Raw genomic sequence first — 19480 nt, forward strand, 5'->3', positions numbered from 1 at the left:
ATCCGTCTTCTACATGAGAAATTTGCCCTCAAATAACAGTGTTGGAATAGAAGACCTCTGGAAAGTTATGACACGGATCAACATTGGACAAACGTTTAACGAAGAAGGCCCACAAATGCTGCGGACCATAGAGCAGCACACGACGAGACGGCGAAAGACCGAACTTCTGGAACTTCTTAGGATGATCGACGGGGGAAAACCAGATCATCCAGCGTCAACTGAATACTCTGTTGTTTTATCCTTCATTCAGTAGTTGAAAAATGTCCATGTTCCTCACCATGCAGTTGTAGTTTGACTGACACCCTAGTTCCGAACGTATATCCCGCGTACCAGAGCAGCTCCGCATAGATTCGACGATCCCAGTAGCAGTATCAGATGGAGTGGACTGCCCTGGGCCCCGGATCCTACAGGTTGGATGCAATCTATAATTATTATGACTAGGAGAATCAATAGGATCACGTTGCTCTTTGTCAGATACTTGGTCCTCTGACAAAACCACCGGATGATTAATGGCTGGGTTTGACAGTGATGAAGTACTCCCCACGGCAGCGGCCATATCCGACGGGCTTCTGTAGTCCATGCTCAATGAACTTAGTTGCGCGAAACCATTGCTGACTGTATTTGAATTGGGAGACTTCCTTGTGTGTGGCCTCACTTGTCTGCCTGACCGAAACCATTGCAGAACCTCCTCGCGGCAGATACTAACTCTGCCTTCCGAGGTGCAGGCTAAACTGCATGCCAGGGCGAAAGAGATATATATATCATTGCTCGATCGTGGTTGTTGAATCAGCATCTAATGAAGATGAGCATGTGATGGAAAGGACTTCTACCAGATTCTGGCCCACTAGGACGGTGAACAGCGGGTTTCTCGGGTAGACGTGAGTTTCTACGATACCGGCAGTCCATAGGAACGATTGATTCTACAGACACGAGGCACAAGCACCACAGTTGTTTTTGTTGGAGGCACCCAGAGCTTGTGCCCTGATGCCTCTGCAAACTCCAGCACTGCTTCGATTATACTGGCTCGCAAGGCACTATCTACTTGCCTTTCCTTACCTTCAGGGCCCCCTAGCAGTACCGATAAGCTATTAAACGCGTCCCTGACTTTCTTCCGGAGCCCTTGCCGAGGTATCTTTAACAGTGGGCAGTCCATCAAGACGTGGACCACTGTTTATTGTGCGCCACATGCGCACTGATCGTCGCAGGGTACACTCTTCTTTTTTTCTTTTATTCATACTCTGGCCCCTCGCCTATGTTGGATCGCAAGATGACATGACCATATGATACACCACATGTGAAGTAGTAGGCTACTCCTGGTAGCCTAGGAGGCTGGTGAACTGGGTAGTAGGAAGGCAGCTACTTTGCTTATAAATAGCTGTAGCTGCTCACATAGTTGAATTATCATCACACTTGTACCTCAATTCAGGGTTACAACTGCCTAAGCGATATGCAGGATCCCACTATCTAGTCCTTATATACTTATATATAGATATGTACATGCATATATGTATATGTATATATCTAAGTACATGGCCCATTACTTCCTAACGAATTTAGAGCCTCGCCACGGCCTGTGGTTGCCTACATGCCTGCTGTTATGTTCTGCGGCCCCTGTGGCTCGTGGCTTTGAAACCTCTGCGATGCCTCTGCGAAGTCCAGTACTGCGCCTAAGACGCTGCTGTCTTATCTATCATCCTGCTTACCTTGCTTGCTTTGTGATCCTCCTCCCAATATGTCTGATATGTCGTTAAATGTGTTGCCAATTTTCCTCCGCAGTGTTGGTGGAGACCTTTCAATCTTGGACGGTCAACTAGAATATGAATGACTGTCTCTACTGCTCCACATTCGCACTTATCATCATCCCTGAAGCCATGTAGTTTACCGTGTGTTGCTAGCCATGAGTGGCTAGTTCGGAGCTGGATAAGCAGGTAGGCTTGATTCCAGGGTAGTGAGCCATAGAGCCTCCGGATATGGATCGACGGTAGATTCTTATCTATCCGGCGGAGGTGGCCACCTTTCGGTGAGGTTTTACATTCGTTTTCCCACTGTTTCTGAATTCTCTTGCGGATAAATCCTTTTTCTCGCGAGAGAAGGTGCTGAAATGGATGCTTCTTGTCGGGGCCAACTCCTTCTCTGGCCAGTCGGTCTGCTTCATAGAGCACGCTGCTGGAGATCTCAAGGGGCAAAGACTGTCGGTGTTCTGGAACAAGTATATCATATATTACAGGAGTCACGTCGGACGATTACCAACCAAGCCAGCAACACAACCGACAGAATCCCTTAATCCTCGGAAATCCAGGAACTACGAAAGGAAGTATCAGAACTCACCGCGATAGTACGCGATCTTCGCAACGGCATGTCCACAACCCAGACGTCACAAACTAACGCCAGCGCGTGAAGAAGTTGGGCAATCACTTGCAACATTATCATCGGTGGTATCTTCTTCAACGAGGGCAACCCCGGCGGACCTGGGTCTACCAGTGATAAGACTGGACACCAACCAAGCCCCCCCCCCCCCCAGAATGCCATCAAGCGTCCTGCAAGAACCAATCCAGCTCCAGCAAATCGTCGGTGCCTTGGGACTCTAGAGCGAGACGGAGAACATCCGAATTGAAGGAGTTAAAAACAGCACCGCGAAACATCGTCAAGGCTTTTGTGGAGCGAGACCAAGATGTGAAGCTACTCCGGGAACGATCGGAATCGCTGCATGCTCTCTCGGGAGTGGAGCTTCAGCGAGAACAATGGTATCCTATCAAATTGGATGCAGCCCGGAAAACCGACGTCTTTGACGATCTGGAAAAGGAGAAGAGCGACTTCTAGGAGAATTTCGCTACAAAGAACAGAGGTTCTTAGATTAGAATAATCCAGTGGCTGAGAGGTAGAACAGCATACAGGTCAATGGCGGTCTATCTGGCGAAGGAAAGCGAGGCCATGGCACTCTTAAGCCACCGACTGGTCTATGTCGGTGGTGAAGTAGTCTTCTTGAAAGTCTTTCAACACCAGCTCCAACCAGTCCGCCGCCACAACTGCCAACAGTGCGGACATAAAGCAGCCCGATGTCGCCGCAATCGCATACTGCACAGAGTTCCGCTTCTCCGTCAACTCCGGGCCCCTCCGGGCTCCGCCAACAAAAGCACGCTTTTCCTTCCTGTTAACCAAGTATTTGTCATTTCGCGCATACGCCAGCGCTGATAATACTGATACGCGAGCAATTGGTAATATAGAGATTCTAGAATGAGTTCAACTTACAACGTACAATTAACCACATATCTAATTGGGTTATATTAGCCCTATATAGGAATAGCGTATAAGAATTGTCTCAATATCTCACTGTACTTAATGACGTGCTTCCAAATCTTTGTCGATTTGCCCCGTCAATAGCGTCAAATCTTGTTGATTTTATTCAATTATAGACTGTTCCAAGCGTTATAGAATGCTGAGTCTGATAGTGCTATTTTTAGTGATTTCATCTGAGGAACCGTTACTAAATTCGCCATAGAGATCAATCGGTTTTGATAGTCAATTCGAACAGGTGCTCTAGGCTCATGACAAATATGTGATCCGTCTCTGTCTAGAGATAACCCGGCATGGGAAGTTTTTGTGATGCCGTAATTACTTGCTCACGATAATGTGGCTCTGGTAGTATATAAGAAGATTGAAAAACGCATTCTCTAAAAGACAATTTTGAAGGAACCCAAGTTGGCTCATATCCTCGCTCCTCGCCTTTATCGATTAGCCCAACAACAACAACCATGAAGACCTTCACTTCTGCCTTGATCGGTGCTGCTGCATTGGCACAGGACGTCAATTCATCTCCTCTTTCTGGTCCTGCTGGACTGGAATTCCCCAATGTGACCGGGTTGATGAATCATACCGTTCACGTTTCCAACGGCGGATCAGCCCATTGCGTCTCCGGCACCGTTAAAGTCAACGCAACAACCGACAAAAACCTCAAGTTCGCGTACAACTTGCCCCCTAACCAGTCGCAAGTAACTCAGACACTCGTCAGCCTGTGGTCGTCAGGCGGGGATGGCTACGTGAAATCCCTCACGAGCGGCACCCAACGGGTCACCGGCAGCTTCGATATCGAGGCGACATATTGTCTGCCTGCAGGCGAAAACTCAAAGACAACCAAGGTCCAGCTCCTCACGCACGGTATTGGCGTGGACCGCTACTACTGGGACTTTGCCTCGGGATACAGCTACGTCGACACCGCCGCGGCCGCAGGGTATGCCACATTCCTGTACAACCGTCTCGGCGTTGGCGCATCGTCAAAGGAAGACCCATTGAATGCCGTGCAATCGCCACTTGAGCTGGAGATTCTCGAGGCACTGGCAAGCAAACTTCGCCAAGGTACTCTTGGTGACCGCGCCTTTTCGACTGTCGTGGGTGTAGGCCACTCGTTTGGGAGCATCCTGACCCAGGGTGTCACCGCGGCTTACCCAAAGACCCTCGACGCCGCAGTGCTGACGGGATTTACACTCAATTCGACCGGTCTGCCGGGTTTTGGCCTGGGTCTTAATGCAGCCATTGCCTCGGAAACCCAGCCATACCGCTTCAGTGGGCTCTCTGCTGGATACCTTGTCGCTGGGACGCCCGTGTCGAATCAGATTGCGTTTTTCTACGACCCGGGTTTTGACCCCGAAATCCTGTCGCTGGCAGATGCCACCAAGGGAAGCTTCACGCTGGGTGAACTTTTCACGTTAACGCACGTTCTCAATGCAACAAGCGAATTCCAAGGTCCCGTTGCGGTCGTTGCTGGAAATGAAGATTTGCCTTTCTGTAACGGAAACTGCAGTTCTCCGACCAATATTTTGGCTGATCTCGTGCCTGCGCTGTATCCGGAACTATCAGAGGAGGATACTGCTACCTATGTGGCTCCTGCTGCAGGTCACGCCTTGAACTTGCATTATGCGGCGCCGGGTGCTTTTAACTTCATTCAGGACTTTCTCAAGAAGCACAATGTGTAAGGGTCGAGAATAGGGGCGTGAGACCTATGAAGACCACGGCATACTGCAGGCAGAAGTGTTCTGGGCTTGACTGCGAGCTCTGTTATTATTGATGTCTGCGCTAGTGGTAGTTGTCTGTAATGAAGGCAAGAGATTTAGATGTTTGTTGAAGATAAATAGGGGGGTTGTATATTACAAGAACAATAATTCGACGTTTTCTATAAGAGGTTCCCCCTTGTTTTTGTTTAGGTATCTATGTTTACTACTCCTCGAGTGTTAGTTATTGTTTATGTATGCTTACTCAGATAAACTAATGCCAGGGATAGGCCTACTCCGAACATAGCAAGCATATGTGGCTTTACAAATTAATCCCGTTTCTGCCCCTGTTTTAGTACCAGCCCAATTCTTAGATATGAATTCCCGTCCATCATGGAATGATAACCCCCCTTGCATTGGAGTTAATGTCTCTTGCCTATTCCGTCATACTGAGATTCATACCTAAATGAAACTATCAATCATGGGTTCATCCTGAAGGTTTCATAGAGCACATTAAATGTGTTATTTGCCGTTGTGTTTGGGCTAGAAAACGGCTCACTATGAAGACATAAGCTATATCACTGCAGTAGAAGAACAAACTGTCTATTCTTACCAGTACATTGAAGGTCCATGGCGGAGACTTCAAAACGCCAGACAGTCTTGCCTGAAAAGTTATGGGGTGGTAATCCTTCCTCCCATGAAGAAAGCACCGGGGATAGCCAATCAGTCCAGGACCATACCACTCGATTTGGTATCCCAATAAGATCAAGCCATGCCTATCTATCTCTCGCACATATACCTGAGGAAAAGTCGAATACTGAATACCACAAATACTATAACATTGATCAAGCTGGGCCCGGGGTGATTGCTCTGAAAGATGTCGAAGAATTTCCCGTCTGTCTCATAAAGGTACGCAGGATTCCTAAGTTATGGAGATTTCAAGCAGCATCCCATAAGAATCTAATTTCATTCCTGGATTCTTATCAATCAATATATTCTGCCCACAAGTCAACTTCCGTTTATTACTCGGTTTGGAACATGTTCCTCAAGAAGGCAGGCGGTCAATCAGCACAGTTCGAATTTAGGTCGAGACACAAGACCACCTACTTAACTGAGTTCCCAGTTCCAAAAGGGGTTTAGATAGGATTCTGGATTGGTTCCGAGATTCCACCTACGAAAGTAAGTTACCCTATTTGTCAAGCGGTTCTAAAATTGTCAATATCCCAGACATTCAGGTTTGAAATGTCTATCTGAATTACTCCCGAACAAATGGTACTCTTCCACTGCACAGGGCCAGAACTGCATTTGATCTCCGACATCCCCCTGCAGCTGAGGATGTGAAGCGGGCGAGAATATATATTTTTACCATCCGAGAACTGCTAACGAAAGTTTAATACAAAAGTTGCCTTTTGGCAAGCTTTAGAGGTTTCTCCCAGGAGCAGAGGGAATCGTACAGGATATGAAAGGTTTCACGCTACAGATCCGCAGCCAACAGCGACATGAAGAAGTCCCGCTATCTGAGAGACGAAGCCCTTTGGGATTGAAAGAGACGATAGCATGTAGACGATGAGAGAGGAGAGGATGGGGCTCGATAATCTTGTTCCTTGGTCCATGACTATTATAGTGAAATACCACCCAAGACATGGTTCTCTGATAGAAAGGACCCCTAATATTCCTGTCCTCTATAACAGCTAGTGACCTCCTGAAGCTGACCAACGCTCAGAAGCCAGAGTGTCTTTCGACCGCGCTGAAGGGACGTCCCCAATCTACTCTGTAGAGACGTTCTTGTGCGCCTTGAGCGTCCTGTGTGTACGGGGCCATGGAAATTTTGACGCCAAATAACCTGTTCGCAAGGTCTTATCCTATAGATTCCCTGTTCTAAAGTCTCCCAATATAGTGACTGACGCCGGTATGCTTGCTATACTGCTCCACGTTTGTTAGAAATGCTCCTGTAAACATCGCGCTGTTCTTTCCTTTCTATCGGTCATTTGCGGTTGATCTCCCACTTTTCTAAGAGTAAGGGAAGTGATATTGGTGTTCTTAGGGGACTGTTTAAGATCATTGTGGTTAATGGTGTCCACTGCATGTCTCGATTGCCACCCTCACCAGCTTTGATCCCAAGATCTTATAGCAGGCTTCGAAGCATTTTCTTGTAGCGAGCAGTTCCGATGGCCGCGGTACAGAGAGTTATTACACTTCTGAACTAATCCACCAGAGATGCAGCCAACGAACGGCAGAGACGCTCTCGGATCGCGGTATGCATTACACTCCTGGCCGAGTGGTGGCTGCTCCAGCTCAAGTCACGAGGATACTCTTACAGAGCTGGGTATGTACTGCTAATTAAGCCGGCTAGCTATAGCTGTACCAGCGGACCGATCTAACAACTAGCTCGCGGATTCACCGACGCTCTCGGTCTGACAGGGGTTGCACACCTATCCTATACTTGTCTGGGAGTGCCCCCGATCGCAGAGGGTGGATCTACTACAGTGGGATCCCTATCGGTGGGGGCCGCAAAGATGTCCTGTAGCACGACTGGCTCTGATTCTATGACCTCAGTTGCATCTCGCTTGATCTGGGTATTTGGGATAATCTGGGGATCTAGTATAGAATTAGACTCAGGAGAGGCTGAGGGTAACCGACTGGAGTACCGGCAGAGAGGGGGTTAGCTATACCCGATGCTGCCAGGATCTATATCACGGCCCCCCGCAGCCTCAAAGGTCTCTCTGATTGAGCATTCACCAATAAAGCGACGGACCAAGTTTAAAAGCTGCCTGGTGTTGACAATGAAAAGCAGTTTATGTGAGGTTTGTGCTAGAGGCATTTGGTGGACTATTGACAGTCGATATAAGCTCATATGCTCTGTGCTTGACTCTTCTAGCTCTTGCAAGTCGTTTAATCCCTCATCTTCCGCAGTGGCTGACTTGAGCTTATTATCTGGTTTGGCAGTCTCTTCTTCTAAAGGTTTCAAGCCTTCAGCTAGAAGGTATGTGGTTCAACCATCTAACATCCTGGGACGATGGCGAAGAAGTGACAAGCTGAACGGAGATTCTCATCAAAACTTTCGACGGCGCATTCGAACCCTTTGTTCACGTGTTTCGACATCTTTTGCCCTTTTCAAGTTTGACGGCTCTCTCGGTTGTCTATTCAAGTGCCAGTAGAAGGCTATCCCCAGACAGCTGGATGTAGGATTATAATTTCAATTGGCTGCTTGATGCGTTTTGTCTGTCCATCTGTCTGAGGATGATAAGCTGTTGGATAGTACCATGTACTCTAGTTACTCGAAAAAGCCTTTCGAGGAGCTGAACGTGAAACATGAATCCCTATCGGAAATACATCTCAACGAAACTCCCCGAGCATAAGCTTGGACATACTCGATGGTTGCCCTGCCCACTGGGACGGGGGAACACCTTGCTACGGCCACTCAACCCTAACGGAGTAATCTAGCAATCCCAAGCTCCAATCGGTGTGAAAGGATTTCGCTCTTTAGTAGATCGCAAGGGATTTGCCAGCACTTCGTTCAATGGTTTAATTCCAGTTTTGACTGGCTATATACCATCTTCCGGTGGCGGTGCTGATATGCTCTCTGCTAAGCTGCGTGCTTCTTTGGGTCCATAATCTCTTGAGGTCGAGCAATTGATATGCCAAGATACCTGAACCATGTATATATGTATGGCACTCGGCGGTGCTATAAATACGATAACAGCGACAATGAATGCTTCATGCAAATCCAGTCATGAGGAGCCCGTTTCCGTCACTAGTGAACCCCATATCTGCAAAGGTTCCACATGTGGTGTAGACGCTGCGCAGGTAGAACTAGAGCCTGATAGGAATTCTCTGACCCAGTTCTCTGGACTGGCTGCCGGTTGATCTATATTTAATTAGTGATTCTTTCTCAACTAGATGGATACTAGCTGGTAACTTGTTAATACCCAGGCAACTATTTCAATTTTCGATCATTCTGCTGCCTCAGGCATAGTCCATCTCATCATCTGCCGCTTAAGCTTCGAGTAAAGCCAGGCGAACGATCTGCTCAGCTGGAAGAGTCATTGCGTGGACCATCTTTTCCTGAGGCGAACGTGGCTGAGTAAGAAAACTGCGCCGTAAAGCCCCAGATCTTTGTCGAGTATCGTAGGTGCACCCATGTGGCCTGACACCTCATTATCTTCAAAAACATCTGCGTAGCGAAGATGCTCGATAACGTCGAGTAATATAGATAACTTCGTGAAAGTACTGCCTTGCCGTGACAAACATGTCCCATTCCCAATCACATTGTTCCTTCTTCCAACTCCTGTACGTGTTTTCATACTCGATCTTGAATTCTTCAACTTTTCAGCCGTATTCGGTGTGGGTAAGTTTGGAAGTGGCAGCGATCGATCGAGGGACAGCTGGCGGTTTAATCATAAAAGCGATTACCATCCTCTATATAGAGTAGCAAAGAGACTCATATGTCAATGAGACGACGCTATCCTTGACTGAAGAGGGGAAAGGCATGCTTGGATGGATGGGCTCGATGGGCAAGGCAGAGAGAGATCGAAAGGAAGCTCTAGCATATACAGGGTGAGATTTCCCAGCTATACCACAGTGGATTGGAAGAACCTAGGATACAAGAACAGGAAGGAGAATCAAAATCAATGGGGGCAAGGGCTACTCTATATAAGTGGGAGGGTTGCAAGGTCATTCACCGTGTTTTTTTCTTTGTTTGCCTTTTCACTACAATCGTCTTCATTAAGGGGCTCGGAGATTACCCTTCTAGCTTGGTGGGGATGAATATAATGGAGGGAGGTTATTGAAGAGCTTTACTTGGGTGAAGTTGGGATCATGCCTTAGGGCTAGTTGCGTACGAGTGGCATGTGCCATAGGATCATTCCAAGACCAGAGCAGAGACATTGTGAATTCCAGAATTCAATATTTTAAACATTATTTCCAAAGAATATACAATAGTATTGTACATTATAGTAGTAGTATAAAATCTCACTTAGAATAAAATAGAAGTGTCCGCCCATCAATCGTATGAAATGCTGAAGAGCGAATCGTATACAATCAGTCAGTCAATCAATAATAATAAAGACACAGAAACATCAAATCGTAAACGGGTATCCCGGAGTTAAGAAGGTAATAAAAAAATAGTAGTGAGAAGTGAAACTGTAGAAATGTTCCGTCTTACGTGGTGTCTATAGCACCATAGCGGCGATGAGACCAATAACCAAGCCCAACATCGACGCGCCAGCAGTGGGTGCCGCGTTTTCCTTGGCGACTTGAGTGGGAGAAGGAGATGACGCAGCTGCTCCGTCGGTGGACATCGCATATGATTGGGCATCGGTCTCAGCCAGCACCTGTGGGCTTTGGATAGGCCAGCCGCTCGAGGCCAGAGCTGAGCTAGAAACCCAGCCGGAAGAGGGGGTCACACTGGGGGTGGAGATGAGAGTTGACGTGGCCGTTGGGGTCAAGCTTGGGGAACTAGAAACGGTACTCGTTTCGGACACTGTAGTGGATGTAGCCGTGGTGGATGGAGTTGCCGAAGTGGGAGTGCTAGTGCTGCTTGTGGTACTAGTGCTGCTCGTGGTCTTAACAGTGGAGGAGGAAGAGCTGCTGCTAACAGTGCTGGAGCTACTAGAAACGGTAGTGGATGACGAAGATCCACCACCACTGCTGCCACTCTTTTCAAATACGACAATATTGGCTTTCTCGCCCTTAGGTACCGTCACCACACAGAACGCACCACCGCCGGCACCTTTTGAAGAGCTACCAGTAACCTCATTGACGCCGTTAACAGCCGGGTCAATCTTGCACGGCAGACCATTGCAGCCATCACCCTCGCACTCAATTTCGACTCCGAAGTCGGGCACCACGTCACGGAAAGGGGTGGTCGGCTCCAGGTAGATCGGGTTCCAACCAATCTTGACGAAAGTGTTTCCGTCGCCGTCGGTATTAGCACCGGCAACATAAGGCGTCCAGTTGCCTAAGGGTTGGTCCGAGGTACCCCAGACGCACGCAGTCTCGGTGTCATAGCCGGGAGGGTTGATATAGAAGCTAGGGTTGTCAGAATACTAGGTTGCATGCAGTAAAATCGGAGTACTTACTGGGCGGCAGTCTCACACCAGTAGCTGAGATCAGGCACAGCGAGCGTGGCCAGCTCCTCGACCAGGGTTGGAATCAGCATGGCTTCATTGCCGGGCAACACGGTCTGACAGAATGAGACCTGGCCGTTACACTTGTTCCGCGCGCCCACAGCACCGGTACCATCCTGACAGTAGGGCTTGTTAGGGAATGGCTTCTGGATTTTACCATCTTCATCACAGTAGAGACCACCATTCTAGCAAATCCGTCAGTAAAAAGATCTCGGTCACGACATAAACACGGGACACTCACCATTGACATGGGATAACTATACGAGGTGGCCTCAGGATCCCACTGCATTGACACCTGACCAGGAGGACAGGCGTACGGGCAGTAATTGCCCGGCTTACATGGCTGATCCGGGCTCATGGCCCAACCGGCATTCTTGAGGTTCGGAGTAACGGCCACCAAGCCGGCATCCTTGGGAAATTCACAGCTTCCTCCTCTCTTCTCCAAAGGTGCCTCCACTTCTGCGGCGGAGTTCACATCGCGTTGGTGATTGTGGTTGTGCCCATGTCCGTGCTTTGCAGCTTCAACGGCGGCAATAAGCCCGAGAAGTACAGACGACGCGATAGTGAGCTTCATTTTGGACTTGTTGTATTTCCTCTTATATATATTGGATTTTGTATACGGTACTGATCGTTGGTCGGACCGGCAGAGAGCGTGTTTGACGCTACGGAAGTAGGTCAAAAAACGAAAGACTAGGGTGAGTATGGAAAAAGAAGGACTGAAAGTGAGGAAACACCACCACCCACAGGCGAGATTCGGAACCTGAAGAAGGGAGAAAGGAAAGAAGGAAAAGAAGAAGAAGAAAGAGGACGAGGCAGAGGGAAAGCCAAAAAGGGATCCCGGGGCATGCGGCGGTCGGCCTTTTTTCAGCCTTCAGTAGACTAGAGGATTACCCATTTGGGATAATCTCGAAGCTATTGACAACGCCTTAAACCGCTTTGGGATGTGACTCCGCCTGGAAAAGGCAACGGGTTCAGGGGTAAAGCCAATCATCGTCGGCACTTCGGCCATTGGCCCCGACAGTTCGTGATAAGAGGATCCACTTGGTCCGTGGGGAAATTTCCTTAATCCTGTTTGATTGATGCAAGTTTTTGGGACAAGGACCCTTTCGGTCTCACCTGAAGTTTTTTAGATTAAATTAATTGATTGATTAAATGTTGGGGTTGACAAGGCTGTCACGTTGCATCATCCGTAAAGAGCCTTGTTCATTTACTTGACAGCAGATCTATCATATGTCAAGTCCCAGGTAAATTGGTTTGTGCTGTGCTTGGATATGTTGATCCGAGGGAAACTCCAGTGACAGATGCTGATCGTCGAGGAACTTGGTCCAGACCACACAAGTCTACAAAGATCAGCAGAGCGACCCGAAGAACTGCAGATTTTCCCACAAAGCAGCGTTGAGGGCAAACGTATGCGACAGAATGGGTCCGAGATGGCAACGTTGAAAAGGGGGCCAATAGCGGAAAGAGACCGGCCAAACTCTGTTTGGACACTACTTTTGGCTGGGTAGCATTGGGCTAATGGTTCGATAGTCTCTGAGAAGGAGTAGGTGTTCTTGGCCCTAAGGATTCCACTGGTGCCAATGCTCGCAACCACCACCGTCCCAGTCATGCCATTCGACGCTAGTGGGTATCGTCGACTTCCAAGGCATGGCAGCTTGTCTGCCTGCTTGGTCAATCCGCTGACTGTCCCTCAATCCCTCTCCACCCGTCAAACACTCCTACAGACCCCTCACGCCAGCCCCACGCGATACAATAATGTTGCGCCAGCAATCTCCATTCTTCCATCTCGTCCAGCATCTCGAGTCCGGACACCCTCTCCTTTTCTTCTTCACTCACCCAGCGTTCCCAGATGAAATCCACATCTGCCGCGGCTTGGCCCTCGCGGAAGCCTTGTTCTCGCAACCGTTTTCGCTGCGCCGCTAGTGATGCGTACTGATGAAGTGTTTGCAAGTGGATCCCGCGCGTCGCAAGGTTGGACACCATGGTCCGTCCGAAAGCATCATCTGGACGAATGGGCTCGTAAAGAATCAGGCCAAGTGGTGTCGCTGACTCAGTCCTCTCGGTGTCACCAGCGCTACCAGCATTTGACTTATCGCCCGTACCAGGAAACAAAGTTTCTGTAAAGTAACCTACAACATCTGCAGCTTCGCTCGGAGAGAGATACACCAGGCAGCACTCCGAGATCAAAAGTGTAGGCAGCGTCGTGTCCAACCCCCGCAGGTGTACCCTTGAGTCAGCCTGCGACGCATCTGTGACAGGCACACGCTTTAGACAGCGCAGATCCAGCGGGTGGAGATGATACGCATCTGTGTGCAGCGCATCCCCAGCGTCGGAAATTGTGGCGTCTTCCGGTCGCCCAATGCCCAGTGCCCGTTGAAGGAGAGGCGTTGAACGAATAAACTTAATCTTGGCGGCTGTGTTGACGGCGAAATCAATCTCGTGATAGATCAGATTCGGGGGAGACTGCGACGCAAAGAGTCGGAAAGCGCGTGTGTCTGTACCGGCACCGAGGGATATGATTTGTTTCTTTGTCTGGGGCTCTTGGGAGAGGAATTGGGTGACAAGGTGGTCGATCGCGGTGGTTCGGACGTAAGTACCTGCAGGCGGTTAAATGGGATGAATACCGACAGGCATTAAACAGTATACTGAGGATCGATTACCTCTGTTGATAATTGGCAACCTCCTCGTCTCGAAACCCGAACCAAGTACGGTCTTTGCGAAAGGATCGTGCAGATAACCCAATGCCACCGCACTCAGCCGGGAGACACTGGCGTCATTGTCAGTACCTTGAACCACACGGTCTTTGCTCGTTGTCCCGCGCGGCCCATGCCCTCCACCAGAAAGGCTGCCATCGGCACCTCCGCGCCCTCTAAAACGGCCCCTACCGCCACCTCGACGAAGAGTATTGAGGTTGGGGATCTGGGAAGCTGACATGTCGGGGAAACAAGTTCTTTTGTGAGGGGAGTGCGGCGGGCGGTGGGGTTGGGGCATTTATCCTCTTCATTAATTACGATTTATGCCCGTTTATGAACCCCTTCATGTCAGCAATCCATAAAGTCAACTATGACGTTATGCTGAGAATCTATAGGGCCAAATCAACTATATCCTCATGGCTATTGATCTTATCCCTCACTGTTGGCTTCCTTCCTACAAATAGTATCCAAACCGAATCTGCCAAGATCGAACACCACTAGGAGAAGCATATTGATGTTGGTAGTTGAAGAGCATAGAAATGGAATTCAGAAGAGTACTTCTTGGGAATTATGAACTTTTGACTTTTCTATAAGCTGATAGGGATGTATCATACATGCCGATGAAGCAATACGTAACATGGAAAGTGACCCCCTCTTTTTATACCAAAGAGCAAGAAGATCTTGCTTAGACATCAATGCCCAAAGAGACCAGCTACTATACATCGATATCTCATCATACATAAACGAAATTGTTCCGGCACAACGGACAAGTGCTCTGGTTACTGCTCTTGAACCACCGGAACAGACACACCGAGTGGAATGTGTTCTTGCAGGTGGCGCATCGCTTGTTCGGAGTCTGCATGTCCGTCGAGATGACGGAGTAGCAGATCGCGCACTCACTCTGTCCCTTCAAAGCACCTTGGACGTTCTTCCGGAAGGCCAGCAGTCCGTCCACAATATTGCCGTTCGCAAACATGATCACTCCTTGGATGGTAAGAAGCCAGCTCTTCCATTTTCTCTCATCGACCAACACTCGACTCCGACCAACCACCAAAGCGGGTTGTAGTGGATAGGCCGGCGGAAGGGATATGGACAAGGCAACCGGGGGTGACTCCTCATCTACTGGGATGCTAGCAATGATCTCAGAAGTCTTGGGCGAGATTTTCACGGTCAACGCCCGATCTTCATTCGGGTCTTGCGTTGAAATCCATTCGGTAATCCCTTGCAGGGCGTCCGCAATGATCAGTGGTGAAATCTATACTCAGTTAGATGCATTCGCCTCAACACATAGTATTCTGTGCACTTACGTATTTTTCAGTCCAGGCTTCCACCGGTCCTTTAGTGCGCTTCTTGGCGTCAATCCACCAGCTCTTAGTCATGTTTGCCAAGTACTTCAAGCACAAGAAGTACAGATGCACGAGAAGCCATTGGATTTCCTTCTCCTGAGAATCCGACTGGTCTAACTCGAAAGAGCGAATATCGAACTTAGACGCGTCCACCATTTTTTGGTGAGACTGCTGGAGGAAGTCGAATGTGAATTCCAACAGTGGAATCAAAACATCATTCTCCTTGATGCTTGATACGTAGTTCTCTTGCACAGCAAAAGACTGTTTTTGTCGTTAGCCAGGTTATGATTACGATAAGCACCGGCGGATATACATACTGCGTTGACGAAATGATCGAAAATTATCTTCCAGCTTAAAAGATATGATCGTATATCTGCCCAGACCTTGTCATCACCATATGATAAGGATATCGAATCCATGGTGGGCGCTTCGAGCAACAGAGACAGGAGCTCATCGGGTAATTTGACGGCTGTCTTGGACAATGCCACATCAAAAGAAACCTGTTCTTGAACACTTGGAATATACCGGTGTAGAACAGTATAGGCGGCGCGTTGCACAGCACGGCTCTGCGCAGTCAGGAGTGGGAAGATCCTGCTCACGTCTTCTAGGGTCTCAATTGATATACTGTTGATCAGTCGGCACAGAAGATCTACTGTGACATCACGAGGCTGGTAGAAGGTAATGGAAGAGTCTGTTTCGTTAGCACAATATGTCCATTCATCAACAAGCATATACTGACCAAATTCCTTGATCGTTGCTGTCAAGTCATTGAACAACCCGGCCTTTCGATCTGACCAAGTGTCTTTCACATCGTCGTTACTATCTTCATTGCCTACAATGGATCTCAGGCAAGCAAAAAGTCTGAAGGATCCTAGTAGAACTGGCAGAGCTTCATCGCTGCCACTGGCTTCCCTCCAAGTTGTGCTGAGAGCGTCCATACAATCCTCCCAGTGCGAGCCATACATCTCATGAATGCAAGGCAGGGCAAATGACAAGGTCTGAAATACCTCAGCTTTGACACTAAGGGAGATATTCTCCGACTGTAGACATTGTACGAGGTGCTTGACTAAAAAGACGACGCGCTGGGTCGGGATAGACTCAATCACTTCTTCTAATCCTACCACAAGAAGGTTGAGCAACGATAGCTTTCGGAGGCCTATACGCAACGTTAGAATGCACAAATAACGAAAGTATTTCTCTCACTGACCGTCTTTTCGCTCATCATGGGGTTTCAATCCTGTGGATTCTGCGACAAGTTCATTGCACAGCCGTGTCCCTGCAGGGTTCGAGAGAATGGATTGTCGCAAGATAGCCACCCAAGAAGCCGAGCGGATAGCATTTGCTGTTCGCACATCCTTGCAAAGTTTGGCAACTTCTTCCGATGACTTGGAATTGGCCGAGTCCTGACCCTCCATAATCTTTACGAAAGCCTCGCCAACTCGATAGTCGGCGGGAGAGGTACCAGTTAAGCTTTCGAGTTTGCTTTCCCAAAATGCAGTGATTGAGGGTGCAACGGATTCTTCCAAGTGCGCCCATCTATTGATCAAACTGCGACCATCATTGACTATTTCCATATAGTCTTCTCGTTGTTCGAGAAGCAGTACTCCAGTTATGCCATTGCAATTGTCGATGCTCAAATCATCGTCAATCAGCTGCACAGCCAGAGGCAAGTAAAAGAACAGAGTTTGAAGCTCTTCTACACCAAGCTGACTCGTGATATCTAAGGACGAAAGAGTTCTAATGGTGAAATAGGCGAGTCGAAGAGCAGAAGAACAATGGCTGGAGTCGCGTGGGACCGTCTCATAGCGCCTTCTAGACTCGTCCGAGATATGGCGGTCGATGATATGAACTGTCCCTTTAAGCGGACTTGTAATAGCGGTTGATAGCCGGGGAGGGAGCGCAAGGAAGGGCTCGAGCGCATCTTCCCAATTTTGACGAGAAGGCAGGATGTCCTTTACCACTTTTTTGAGGTCCTCGGGCTTGGTATTATGCAGAAATTCTTCCGCAACATTCAATAGAGATCCAATCCTGTTTATATTAGCCAATCCATTTTTTCCTTTTGTAGGCAAGGCACTCACGAGAGAGATTCCTCGTTTACGTTGTTGAAATTGTGCTGAAGGATTTCAAAAGTTGACCTAGCACTAGTTTCGCTGACTGCTGATTCCTTCACTTTTCTGGTTAATGACTCCGCGAGACCGGCCACTTCTTCTGATGGAGACTCAGCGAGGAAAAGCAACTTTCCCGTTAATTTCGAGCCATGGGGTCCAGTTTGGAATTCTCTTAATGCAGTTGGAACTGTAGTTGCGATTTGAGAAACGCCATGTAGGGTATCAAACATTTTGCTTTCATCTGATAATGCATCAATGATTGACAAGAATATCGACTCTGTGAGTTCGCCATGAGATGTTTGGTTCTGGAGCACCGCAATAACAATCGACCAGTGTAGAGAGCTACCTCTACAAGCCCTGTCTAAAGCACGCGCGATCAGAGAGCCAAGGCCACTCCTTTCATCTACTTCCTTGAAATCGAGCGTAGAGAGGAGTTTCTGAACAGCATGAGCATTTGACGACTCGGGCTCAGACTGTGCGACTCTTTCAACAACTTTCTCGAAACTTGGGCCAAATCCATCCCATGAACGACAAGACAAGATGATAGAGATTAAACGATCGGCGGATGGCGAAAACAGAAGTTCTGGTGCATCGTCTTGGACAAACCTCAATAACTCCTGGGATTGTTGTGCAATCTGTGCGACTTTCTGAACCATTCCTTCAACAACTGCAGCTGCTCCATATGGCTTGCCGTTTCGGGTTTGCAGGACCTCCAAGCAGTTTCCAAGCAGCCCCAGGTTTGTGTCCTTGAAGGCTTGCAACAGTTTGGATTCGCGACCTGTATCGGCTACACGTGAAAGCACCGAAGCCTCCAAACCAAGAAGTCGTTCGGCCTGAGCACCTACTGCGTCTTGTGACGACCTGAAGTCCTTTGACTGCTCTGGAGATGAAAGCTTTACAGCTTCAAGCAGGTTGTCCGACAGCTCGGTCCACAACTTATGCAACTCTCCGTCGTAGTTATGCGTGGCTAAAATATCAAGATAGTCAGCGCAGAGAGCTTCGGCAGACTGAGCAGGAAGTTCCCATTCAGAACGGTCTTGCTCAGGCTTGACATATTGCATTATAAGTGGAGATAGTCGTTCGTGTAGAAAAGATTCTCGGTCATTTTGAGGAAGCTTATTTGCGAGCCACATTCCAGTGTCAATATAGGCTTTCCAACCAACCGCGCGGTTTTGCCGAGGTTCATCCCTGGAGTTCAGTCCGTTTTGGAAGGATTGAGTCAGTTTTGTAGCGCTTGACAATTCAACACTGTCTTCATTTGTGGATTTCACATCAACCTTCACGAGAGTCTGCGATGGGATGACCTGCAGTAACTCGTATAGGTTTTGCCAGAAGGAGGCTAGTCCACCCTCCGAACCTTTCTCGATATACTGAATGAGTCTTTTAGAGGAAGAAGACTTGCCCGTGTAGTCGTCCGTCCATAACTGAGGCCTTGCAGCCGTCACTTGCAGCAGTAATTCGGATAGGTCCGAGGAAGATCCTAATTGAGATACGTGCAAGGATTTGCCGATGATAGCGGCACTGATGAGCTTCCAGTCAAGCTGCTCTGGGTCTTTAGAGACAGCGGATCGAAGGAGGACATAGACTGATCTGCGAACAAAAGGATCATCATGATAACATAAGGACCATAGCGATTTACTACCCAGAAGGTTTTCAACCGTGGCTATATCCTTCTCAAGAACTTCGCGTGTCGAACTTCCTGCATTGACGCCCAGTTAGAACACTTACAGGGGACTATAGGGTATGTAGAAGCGCACCTATAATTCGATTAAATAGTAAAACCGCAGTTCCTACAACGCGAGCATACTTTGCTTCTGCATCATCAGACTTGACAGTCCTCTCATCGCTAAGAGTCTGTGGAGTCTGCTGGAGGATGACATCATCTACAAAATCAAGAATAGAACTCTGATAGATCTTCCACACGCTGTTTCTCTTTTCTTCAGTCGAGAAAACCCGTGTGAAGGACTCAAATGCGGACCGATGGACCATTCGGTCATTGTCATAGAGTCCGGCAAGCCATGCTCCAATTACTTTCGGTAAGAAACGGGCAATCCGCTTCCCCACTAAAGAAGCAATAGATCCTTGTGTGGAATGGGCCGTTTGCCTCACTCTACGAGACAGGTCAATTGATGCTCTGGGGTAAATTTTAACCTGTCAAGGAACAAAATCTAATCAACATATTACCCCAACCCGCATGACGTAGGTGCAGACATACCCAGG

At 48.4% G+C, this 19480-nt stretch overlaps 4 protein-coding genes across 4 annotated transcripts; 1 reads left to right on the forward strand and 3 right to left on the reverse strand.

Annotated features, from left to right (window-relative positions):
- Positions 1-3752: 3752 nt before the first annotated feature.
- AO090012000481 (alpha/beta hydrolase) lies at positions 3753-4970 on the forward strand (the record flags this gene model as incomplete). Its single annotated transcript, XM_001727438.1, has 1 exon — positions 3753-4970. One exon carries the CDS (start codon positions 3753-3755, stop codon positions 4968-4970), a length of 1218 nt encoding a protein of 405 aa, XP_001727490.1.
- Positions 4971-8739: 3769 nt separating this feature from the next.
- On the reverse strand, positions 8740-11687 carry AO090012000482 (SUN domain-containing protein; the record flags this gene model as incomplete). The annotated part of the gene is made up of 4 exons (XM_023236502.1): positions 8740-8853; positions 10583-11015; positions 11066-11298; positions 11355-11687. The coding sequence occupies 4 exons, from the start codon at positions 11685-11687 to the stop codon at positions 8740-8742; spliced, it is 1113 nt and encodes a 370-aa protein (XP_023091421.1).
- Positions 11688-12320: 633 nt separating this feature from the next.
- Positions 12321-12722, reverse strand: AO090012000483 (uncharacterized protein; the record flags this gene model as incomplete). Its single annotated transcript, XM_023236503.1, has 1 exon — positions 12321-12722. One exon carries the CDS (start codon positions 12720-12722, stop codon positions 12321-12323), a length of 402 nt encoding a protein of 133 aa, XP_023091422.1.
- A 1817-nt stretch (positions 12723-14539) lies between these two features.
- AO090012000484 (ubiquitin-protein ligase RKR1) lies at positions 14540-19249 on the reverse strand (the record flags this gene model as incomplete). Its single annotated transcript, XM_023236504.1, has 7 exons — positions 14540-15061; positions 15114-15413; positions 15470-15801; positions 15892-16308; positions 16360-17180; positions 17231-18959; positions 19018-19249. The coding sequence occupies 7 exons, from the start codon at positions 19247-19249 to the stop codon at positions 14540-14542; spliced, it is 4353 nt and encodes a 1450-aa protein (XP_023091423.1).
- Between the last annotated feature and the right edge of the window lie 231 nt (positions 19250-19480).

The sequence above is a fragment of the Aspergillus oryzae genome, chromosome 4 (genome assembly GCF_000184455.2).
Source record: "Aspergillus oryzae RIB40 DNA, chromosome 4".
Classification (NCBI taxonomy): domain Eukaryota; kingdom Fungi; phylum Ascomycota; class Eurotiomycetes; order Eurotiales; family Aspergillaceae; genus Aspergillus; species Aspergillus oryzae.